This window comes from Opisthorchis viverrini (assembly GCF_000715545.1).
Source record: "Opisthorchis viverrini unplaced genomic scaffold opera_v5_10, whole genome shotgun sequence".
NCBI classification, from domain to species: domain Eukaryota; kingdom Metazoa; phylum Platyhelminthes; class Trematoda; order Opisthorchiida; family Opisthorchiidae; genus Opisthorchis; species Opisthorchis viverrini.
Genome location: NW_008751666.1, coordinates 1671741 through 1682945, shown reverse-complemented (window position 1 = coordinate 1682945; position 11205 = coordinate 1671741). Strand labels below are relative to the sequence as shown.

Sequence of the window (11205 nt, the reverse complement as noted above, 5' to 3'; positions counted from 1 at the left end):
CAAGAAGAGAATAAAGGTTGATGGGGATGCTAGCCTACCATAAACAGTCCGAGAAGCATCCATCTCTGGGCAGTCACTCAGACAATCTCGATGGAAACCGAGGGCAGGAAAGCCACTGACATCGATCACCGATCATATATTTCAGCGTTTCCAACCATTCAGAAGGTGGACAGAGAGGGTAATATCATCTACGAACATATTTGGCATGGACAAGGTGTCACATGAAAACACAGAATGGCACAAAAACACAAGTATCACGCGTCAGCCTAACTCCCCGCTACTCACGGTTTACCTGATGAGTTTGCGGTAAATTTCAACTGGGACGAACCGACAAACTGTTAGTGTCAGGACTCGGAAATATTTCGATTTCTGGTTGGTGAATGAGGAAACTAGATGCAAAACTGAAGAAACTTTTCTGTCATCAGGTTACTATGCATGCTATCGGAAATGGCAGCTTTGTTGATGTCCGCTAAATGTCCTGCGTTCTATTTCAATGTAGTGGATCGCTAATAGCGAAGTTTTTCATTGCTCGTCTGGTCACTCTATAAAGTTTACTATCTTGCGGTCAAAACTATCTAACAGTTCTACCGCCTCTATTCTGACTTATGTGTGAGTTTTGCTGCATTCTTTGGTTCCTGTTTCGGGCATTTCTAAGTTTTACCGCCAAGCAAACTGTGTGAAATAGACCCATATAAATATATGCATATACGTTCTTTTTGCCTTATTCGAACGGACGGTAACATTGTCTAAGCATTCCCTGTATTTTCGTAAAACCGAGCCATGCAAAATGGGCCAGATTGCACTGCAGCAGACAGTCCAGTGATGGGAAACATTTAACCAACTGGGTGGAAATCTCTCGCTGGGTCAAAATGAGGTAGGTGTTACTGGTCCTAGGTTAAACATTTATTGGTCAGAATGTTGGGAGATCACAAATTATAGGCAGAATTCTGCGTTGGTTCTTTTGGCGTTCCCGTGCAGAATGCTGTATTTACCGCCGATAGGTCACAGAAAATTTATCCGGTTTAAACATCATAATCACTATCAGCTATACAATGCATATAAATGGTTTGATGGTCAAAGCTTCCCACCCTTCAAATGGTTTTTTCAGCAAATCACTCTCATTTGCGTCCTCGCTGAGTGATAAAATAGGAAAGTTTAGACACTGGTTTGCTCCGACGGTAAAGTAGCGGTGGTAGTCATCTAATCATTGCTTTTATTTGTGTTGATGTACCCACGCCAGCCAACTTTAATTAAGTGGGGTAGAACACGCGTAATGTAATGAAAGAAGGGTTTGGTGCGAAACACACTGAGAAAATCTACTCCAAGAAAATGCCCCACAGCTCTAACTAACTCACATTTGTTAATAGTAGAGTCAGAAAAAAAGGGAGATTACTATAACTACACTCGGGAGACGAAGATACATATAATTTCATTAAAACCTATGTTTCTAAGCCTTCATGGGAGTAATATCAAATGGTCTGCGTTGGCGGTTCCTTGAATGCTCAACTCGACTCTTAATGTAATTTTCTGTAATATTTCAAAATGTGCTAGTAACGAAACTCAAAATATGAAGTATCTGGCCGTGATGATTAGGTAAAAGGCACCGATAAGATTTTGAAGGGCTGGAATTGTGGTATTTAGTATACCACGACGACAGTTCCTGGTTAGTTTAGCATCCCTCAAGAAGTGTGAAGCAAACAGTGTCCACCACATTTTCCTTGACTTACGTTTGCTTGAGTGACTGGTGAGTAAAGTGGTCAAAGGTTGGACCAGTTGAACCAATGAACCACTGAAACGAACCTGGTTTATCAGATATCGACATAAACATGCAACACGAGGTCCATTGTCTCATGTTACTTTTTTCTACAGATCTTTACTTTCGAACCGGGCGTGCAGCCCCGTACAACACGATGAGAAGACTGTGTCTTGACTATTCTGGAATTCCAGCAAATCCGTCAGCTGAAGATCTGGTAGGACGAGTATAATTTTATCCATACCTATGCGTATGTGTTGATAGTTCACTCCACACAATTCAGTTGATGCACTCAAAACAACCAATAGACACTCGACTAAATCATTCAGTTCCTATGTGATATGTCTGTGGGACAAGAATAAGACTATTCTCACTTATTAAACGTTCCTCATTCAGTGGCATCCTAAGTTTTCCTTGAAGCCCCTCTCCTCCTCTGCACAATGGGTACGTGCCTGATTTCCGCCATGCCCACCGGTCCACAACTGGTACCACCGAAAAAGCTTGCGATGTTGCCTAAGCCATTTGTTTCGAACATTGCTCCTGGCACTCCATTTGCAGACTCGTCGATTGCATGGGTAAACTATGAAGGACAGATAAGAACAACACGAACCATTTCATGAGGTATCTCAAAACTACCCTACCCGAACGATAGTACCTGAGTTAGGTTTCATGATAAGCCCGAATGTTTCCCTGAACGATCGCTTTTGAGTTGCACGTCATCTATCGCCCTCAAGAGTTTCAAGCGGTGTAGCAAACCTTATCAAAAAACACTGACGGGGACTACTTATTCTGTAACCAAAACAGATGAGTTCCTCTTGGACTATGCCAAAATATATTGTCAAACGTTTTAACTAAACTGGTGAAAATTAACATCGAAGCAGACGACATTTTGCTTAAGAAGTCGTTGTTTTTTATAGTCCTGCAGAATAGGTACACCTGGATTTGACAATCAGTTATACTGGGCCATATTTCCAGGGGAAAAACTGCCTTTAAGTTGTGCAACACGTTGCTAATGGTGTTCTTAGTATTTTTGCCTCGTTTGTCACAATTCTGAGTTAGTCGCCGGTAAGTTGTATCATTCGGTCTAAACCTCCAGTAAGCTGATTCTGATGCAGCTTCCCAAGTATGAAGCTCGGCTTATGATTTCTGCAGAACTCAACTAAACGTGTGACAGGGAAATCTCGAGGTCAGCTCGAAATAGCCTCTTTCAAGCAAACATGAAAATGGCCTCATCTGGGCAAGGCTTTGTCGAGGAAGCAAGCAGTCTTCTCAAATGTTTGAATTTGACCAGTCAGGATGTATTGGGCTTCGAAATCACGAAGACCAAGCGGATAAAACTTCAGGTTCACTTGTCACAGGTCAACCAGTGTTCAAGGTTAGCCCGAAGTCTTAGACAAAACACAATTTTTATGAAAAAAGCGACCTGCACATTCCAGTGTGCCTCTCGGGTTTTGACCAAGTTAAGATAGTGCGTTTTCCAGTGACTTGCAGACGTTCAATTTTTAAGGACATCCTTCTGGTCAAGATTTACGTCAGATCCCTTTGATCATAACTATGCGACTATCAGTGGTTCTAAGGCAGGCCATTATTATAAGGTGGGTTGAATTCCTTTTGCAGCGGACAGCTCCGGTGATGACGCAAGCGGCAATTTCTTGTTTTTAACTCTGTCTATTATCTCACCCAAAGCAACACAAGCACTCATTACACATGCCTGTTGTCAGGGTGACTACTAAGTGCATTTCAATGTCGTCTTGGTTACTGTAACCATCAATAAGATGAATGATCATACCTGCGCGTCACCGCAGTAGCCATTCAAATACTCTTGGGAACATCAATGCCAAGGAACCCACCAGAATTGCTTTATTTACTTGTACAGGAATCAAAGTTAGTTATGAAGTAATTCATGAATAAATCTAACGGACTCCACTACTAAAATGACTCTGTTAAGCGGATGGTCCTATTTTTCCCGGTACCCATACCAAATTAATTTGCGATGCCTGGAAAGGAGAGATACACTATGATATACAGGTCGGCTTATTGACCAGGCCTGCCGCTTGCTGAAGCCTGCGGAATGTTTTGGACGATCGTGAATGTCGAATTTCTGTCTTGACAACTGGGCGCAGTATCCCGGAAAACACTCAAACCGACCTTCACAAGGTGCCAATCTTACACATGCGAACGATGAGAAATAACATAACAATCTCAGGAAATCTTTTGTTAAATCAAGGGTCACACTGCCTAAATTGAAGAAAATGAACGCCCAACTTGCCTTTTTCCAAACTGAAGGCCTGAATGTAGTACGTATGCTAACGAGATCCTAATCGTCTGGGAAGGGGAGGACTTAAAAAGGTTCAACGCGAGCATCATTCTTTTTTCAAGAAGGACGTAAGCTTACCACGAGATAGCCACCACGATAACGAAAAATCATTCGATAAACCCAAATTGTTGGCCCTCACATGCCACCACTTAGTTCAACAGCGGAAGCCAACTTTTAAGGGAAACCGAAAACTTTGCCAAAACTACGGCTATGTCAGCAGTATATGCATATTTAGAAGGAAACTGATGATCTGGTAGGCTAAACATCAGCCAACAATTTACTCCAGCGTTTCAACATTACTTTTTACGCAGTCGTTTAAATCACCCTATGTGGGTAGTTTGTTCATCACAGGCTTCCAATTAGGGGCAATAATGTTTTGCTAGCGCCAAACGTTCGTTCAAGAAACTAGATGGAATCTACAACTAAGGTAAACTCAAATCCTTAAGTGACCATGTGAGTTGTAAAGGGAACGAATCCTCTTCTGACTGGGTATTTGCATGAACGGGCGTTAGGTAGTTCTTGAATCTCTTAAATCCAAGTGTTGTTGAGACTTTGGAAGAGAGCAATAAGATGCATTTCGAACTTTTAAATTGCAAACTCAATCTGCAAGAATGGGACGCGAATATCAAAACGTCCTAGACAGTCAATATGCTAGGGAACTTCGAAAACTCTCCTCAAATACGAAACACTGCATCCTTCACCTGGCACTCATGAACGCTGCTGTACAGTCAGAAAGCACCCTACATTTTTGGCCTGTTTTTATAGTTGTGCCGGAATGACAGTTTATAGTGCTTATGACCGATCGGTAATTTATTATGGTCCGGAAGGCTCATTTGTACCTGAACGGGTATATGTGTCTTCAATATTCAACTGTCAATGTCTTTGCTTCTGTCCTGCAATACGATGATACGCGAGCTTATACCCTGTTGAGGATTGTCAATGTGCTTACTTAGTTTTGCTCCTCAGAATGTCAAGAGAGCACTGGTATGTCAAACCACAGTGATTAAAAGTGAATGAGTTGGGGTTAGTTGACTACAAAAGGACAGAATTAATGAACAACTCACTAGCTACAGTACTGGATGATGTTAGCAGGTGACATCTACTGCATGAAGAGCTGGGCGATAACCTGTATCACTGACTGAAACCACTCTGTGCGGTATCATTTTACAGTCGATGGCAGTCGCATTTGATAAGATGGTTTACTTCACCTAGATGTCACTACTTCCGATTTTCATCCCTGACGATTCACTTTGGAGATCACTACATGTTACCTTATATCACTTTTCCCTTTCTTTTCGTCTGTACTGAACGAATGCTATGGAAGTATGGGTTGATTGAAGATTCAAAGTAAACAAAGCACATCGAACAAATGTCCACGTCGATCAAACTGAGTCAGTTATTGTAACCGAACAACAGACATTACAACTGGGTGTCTACTGTCACCGAACTGAATACTAAATGGACACTGGACACAGACGCTAGCTGGAGCCAATGGTGTCTCCATCAAAGCCAAGATGGAAAAGATGCTTTATAAAATTACCTCTGTTACCCTGTTATAGTCTGAGCCTCAATTTTAAAGTTGCCTGGCGATAAAAGTGATCGTATCCGAATAATTTTGAACCTGAGAAGCAAAAATCCCCAAACATATTTAGGCCCTTAACTTAACCATTCCTAGGTTCATACTTCTAGCTAATAATTGTACTCAACAGCTGGTTACTTTAACGCTTCATTCTAATCCTTAAGGTGATGCCGTTTGGGCTAGCTATATCCTTCCCAGGCAAGATTCATGGCTCTCTGATCTTTCTAACACACCCTAAATTCAAAAATGCTTCCAGTATTTTCTTCGGATGGAGTTTTTTCATTTCAACCGTCAAGTTAAGTTTGGCTCACCAGGATATTCCTCAAAATCTAATGATTTTTTATTTGTAAACGCGACTTGTTTCGATCTCATTTGTCCACACTCTCCCGGTACGCAGTCAGGTCTCACTTGGCTTTGTTCTGCGTATGGTAATTAATGTAAAGCAGAAGACAGTCAATTGAGTTTTCGTGAAATTACATCAGCTTAAATAATTATGTCAAAGTGTTTTTTGAAATCTGCTCTAGGCCAAATGTACGTGAATGATTCGGTGCGACATTCTACACGTTTCAGGTAAATTTTTCTGAAACGCCGCTACTGTAGAAACCATAGCGTTAGAAGCAAGCCAAATCGCGTGGCTGAAAGAATAGGTAAAATTATGTTCAGTCGCAATGATGCTTAACCTCTCGCAGGCAAACGTAAGAAGCACTGAACCCATATCGGACTTCCGCTAGCTCGCAGATTCTGAGCTGCATAGTGTGATGTTCTCAGGGATTGCAGTTAAATCCCTAAATTGGGTTCGGCATTCTCGACATGGGTCGACTATACTCTTCTGCTGACTGCTGTCAGTCTACTTCCATTGCCAATTTGGATGTCAGACATTTGAAGTTACGAGAAATTCTGTGTTTAGTGCTGCTTCGTCAAGTAGTCACAACTAATTTGGCAACAGTTCTACGTTACCTCCTCGAACTCAAGTCACCCATGGGGAAGGAACCTCATGATTCCTTTTTGAGTGACTTCTCATTGGGGGTATGCTACGATCCAAAATTGAATAACCAACTAATTGAATTTCAGAATAGTAGCGTAGGACTTTAAGGAGGTGGCGGCCTAACAAAGTGCTCAATAATCCGCGAATAAACTTGCACTATGTACTAGATGCACTTCATAACATACTTTTTGTTATCGATTAGAACAATTGTTAATTTTGTGAGACTAAAACGACTTTACTAGATGGACGAAACGCTAAGTAGCTTTCGATACTATGGTTTGTTTTCAATCAGTTGAAAAATATTTGCGGTCCGGTAAATCTACCAATTGTGCAGCAAATCTCTTTGAAGCGATGGTTTGCTTTTAATTCTGTTTCCGTCTATCTTCAGAAACCATACTCAGTTGAAACTTTGTTTGTTATCCTCAGTGTAAGTGATGTCCTACGTTGATTGATGGAAGGATGGCAGAAAGTGGGTCTGAAAACTTAGGTTTGCCCTGAGCCAATTAGTAGTTAACGATAGTGAATGGCCTGGGCGCAGCTAGTTTTAATAGTCCATATTGAAGGAAGTGCAAATAATAAAGAGGACACTGCTTCCGTAGGCGCACACGTAGGTGGTTGCACCTGTTAAGCCTATCGATTATTCTTAGTTGTCTCAAGAAAGAGAGTAAAATGAAAATGATAAAGAGAACGTGGTTCGCTCGTTAAAGCAGTCTGGTTTAAAATACACTCTCGTTAACGCCCTGATTCGGGATTTGCCGAATAAGATAGACTTTCAAATTCTTATCTAATATACTTGGAAATAACTTGGCTTGTGCAGTGCAGCCGAATTGAACTGAATCTCGCTACTCGAACACCCGAACACTTGATCAATCTGGGATAAGTGACAGGAAGGTTTTCGGCGTAGTGCTTTTGTCATTTCAATAGTTGGTCGACTGTCTGCAAGCAGGCCTTGAGCTCAACGAACTACAAGTAGGAAATCATTTCATTTGAACTGCATTTATCTCAGTTATATAGCTTAAATATTTGTTTATGAACACACAATTCGTTTTTCTATTACCAAAACATATCTAATAGACCCATCAGTTTCCAACACAAATGAAACAAACAGACAACATCTTCAAACTTGTTGGGTTTATTTGACTGCGCTTGTTCCTGACAGATGTGTGTTTCTGCTGACCTTATTTCGCTTTATTCTTATGTTGTTTTTGAGGACGAATATTTGGATGTGGTGAATGACCACCTTGTGTTTCTTGGAGTCAAGTACACCAAAGGAGAGGTCAACGCGGACCAACAGGACAAGGTGTATTTGTAAGTTAGAACATGATTACAAGATACTTCCATTAGGGTATACTGTGCATGATTTTTTTATCACTTGCTTTCACTACATACGTCTTCTCGAGTTCATAAAATTCATAGGATTAAGACATTCTAAGCGGGGTGAATTGTATTTGTCCTCGTCACTGCCTTCCTAAAGTTTTTGTTTGTTTTCTGGGTTAGGCAACTCACAAAGGTGTAGAGTTCTTTCCTACCTTTTACACCCAATTTTTGAAATCAAGTTGTGAAGACACTGAATTCATCTCAGAGCATTCGCATCCTTGTTTGAGTAAGGCGACCAATCGACCAACCAACCGCCTCTAAGCTGAGATCCGAAAACCTGCTTCATCGGTCGCCAAATATTCTGTCCATCGAACATAGAGTTAACCCCACAACAGCGCTAGGATTTGACTGCGCAACATCAACTCAAAATTGTTAGCTTTCAGTGAGACCACGTTGATCAATAAATCGTAAACCAGCATGTGCGAAAAGAAGATCCTGAAACGGGCTGTCAGCTTTATTTAGAATTAAGAACCAGATCTATCTGCAGCGCCATAGGATTGCTTCCGTTCCATTTTTTTCTATCTGTCTCTACTTATGATATGAAATTGATGGTTTTTTGTACTGAGGCTAAGAAGATCAAGGCGAGATGTTGACATCTCCCAGCCTGTAACTTTTCGCCGTATTATTCACTTCATATGACTGACTTAGAAGTACCCCCTCCCCAGAACATTAGTGCCAAAATCTTGGGCTAATCGTAATCACTTAACACTTATTGTCATATATCTTCTGGAATTTTGAGCCACTCAAATAAAGGATTAGCTTTATTGATGTAATCAAGATCTATTCAAGCAATATGGAATAAATTTTATGCTCATTGTGATGTTCAGTGCACACTTTATCGCACACGGTGTTCTATAGATAAAATTTCCCGCACGTTTTGTAATTTTCTTGTACACCCCTTACCATCTGTATTTGTGGATGGAATAATATTGTATGGCAGCTTCATGCCATGTAATCGTTGAATTTTTTGGCCAAAGTGTTTGCCACGTGTGATACCGTTACTACTGCTGTTCTCACATGCATCACCCCCATGCATCACTTTGTTTCAGCAAGTGGGCTCCATGGTCCGGATACACAAACACTTCTGATTCATGCGTAGCTCTGTTTCCAGGTTTATTTCTGGAATACGCACCTTGTGCTGCAAGTTTGAGTATCGTTTGCGCCATCGATGATCAGAAACTGTCTGAAAACCATATCCCTGAGGAACAGCAAATACCCGAAAATTTTGTAACTGCTGGTGATACAAATATAAGTGGTTACGAATAAGTTGTGTAAAATTTCGCAAGCTATACCAATCTACGTTACAAATGTTTGAGAGTATAAAAAGTGTGTGCACTAAACCAACTACAAAACCGTATATCCCACTTTAAGTTACACGTAGTAGGACCTGTAATACGTGTGTATGAGATGATGTTGGTTTAAAATTTAGCATGTCCTGAAACAGTGAAAATTCAATTTTGTCTGCATGGCCAACCGCAAAAGAATGAAGCCATTTCCTCTAAATGAACAAGAAAATCTTTGATTCAAAGCCCCAGGTTGTTTTTAAGAACGATTTTTCGGGGGTCCAGAAAAAATTATTTGCACTTAAAGCATACTCTCGACATTACTGAATGTGAAACAATAATTCATTTTTTCTACAATGAAAGCACAAGAACACGACGAGAAGGTTGTCTATCTCTGACAATAAAGGATGTACTGGAAAAACAATTGTCCGTCGACATAACGAGATCAAACAGGATCAAACTGGTTTTTGTTCCTATCACATCTACCGAGAGTAATCCATCGAGTCTAAAACTGATTCAATGATGTCATTTTATGTGCTGCTTAAGATTTTGTTCTCCTAAGGCATATTGTTTTACTGAGCAGATTGAGGGTTCTTAACAATCCGAGAAATGTATAATCGAAGCGTTTTACTCGTAAAGCTAGATTGACTTTGTTATTGATCTGGCGACTGCTGATCTGGCTGCTGGACCCAGCAATTAGCCTTCAGTCGCTTTGTTCTCAAACGAGCAGACATCATCAATGCCGGTGTCGTGCATGCCTCCTCTGTTCGTGACACAATGTACACAAGATAAATACCAAGCTAAGTGAACGAATCAACGACCGTTGGATCAACAACAACAAAAGAACGCACCCTAGCTACAAATATTTCGACACGTTCCAAGTTGGTTTGAACGTTTCTTTTCTTAAATCTGGGTATCTAGTGAGGGTAACTAATAGGACCGATCGGGGTTGAGAGAAAAAAATTCTCATGTCTTGCTCTTCAGTAACCAGGAGGAACTGTTTTTTATGGTGTTAGAATAACTTCAGTTATCAAACTAGATAGAAGTCAGCCTGTCGGAAACCTGACTAGATGTACTGGTGTATACTGAGATACCACATAATTCTCTGATAAAGAGCCTCGCAGGTTTTAATGGCTACCTTCGGCTTATTTGGCGATAATCTTCCAAACACGACCTCGGTTGTTGATCTTGTGGCATTTGGTGTGTTCTACAAACTTGTCTCGCTTACGAAATGGACAACTTAGCATCAATGAGCAGGTCGTAAAATCCTAAGTGGTGCACTAATACATTGCTTTACTTAATATTTTCGCTAGTCGCGACGAGCTGACCATGGAGAGGGGTGTTTGAATAGGAAAACATTTTCGCCTTTCGCAGTTCCAAAAGTTACCTTTTCTTTTGTCTCACGGGAGCGTTAGAGGGTTCAAACTTGTTCAGACAGCAGGATTTAGCAACACAAAGGTACGAACAACTTCAGCCCCAAAAATTAGTTTTATAGCTGCCCTGGAAAAGGAATGAAGTGTCAGTAAAATTGAAGCAGAGTTATCGTAAGACGCACTGATCAGGACGCACTGTCTAAATCCACGTAGACAAGACGACATCACATGGTGGTTCAGTAATTTTCCCCAGCTTAGTTTTCACTTCTTGATATACTTAAGTCTCTAGTATCAAATAACGTTCTTACAGCGTGTGGTTTGGGTTGTCTTGATCCGACTGAATAATTCACATATAACCAGAAATCGGTCCCCTCCATCCAAGAAATCCCTTCAATGAGAATAAATAGTCCGGCTTCAGCCATCTGAGTACATACTTGATTGAGATTTTGATGTCTAGCCGGCACCACCAAGCACATAGTTTGTTTTAGTCGCGACGTGCTTGGGATACCACGTTAGAGGTTCTATCTGCTGATTTTCT

The 11205-nt window shown here is 40.9% G+C and overlaps 1 protein-coding gene across 1 annotated transcript; it reads left to right on the top strand.

The window, feature by feature from the left end:
* Positions 1–1910: 1910 nt before the first annotated feature.
* T265_12685 (hypothetical protein) lies at positions 1911–7932 on the top strand (the record flags this gene model as incomplete). The annotated part of the gene is made up of 2 exons (XM_009164948.1): positions 1911–1970; positions 7794–7932. Coding segments are annotated over 2 exons (198 nt in total), but the record flags the coding sequence as incomplete, so codon positions are not given.
* Between the last annotated feature and the right edge of the window lie 3273 nt (positions 7933–11205).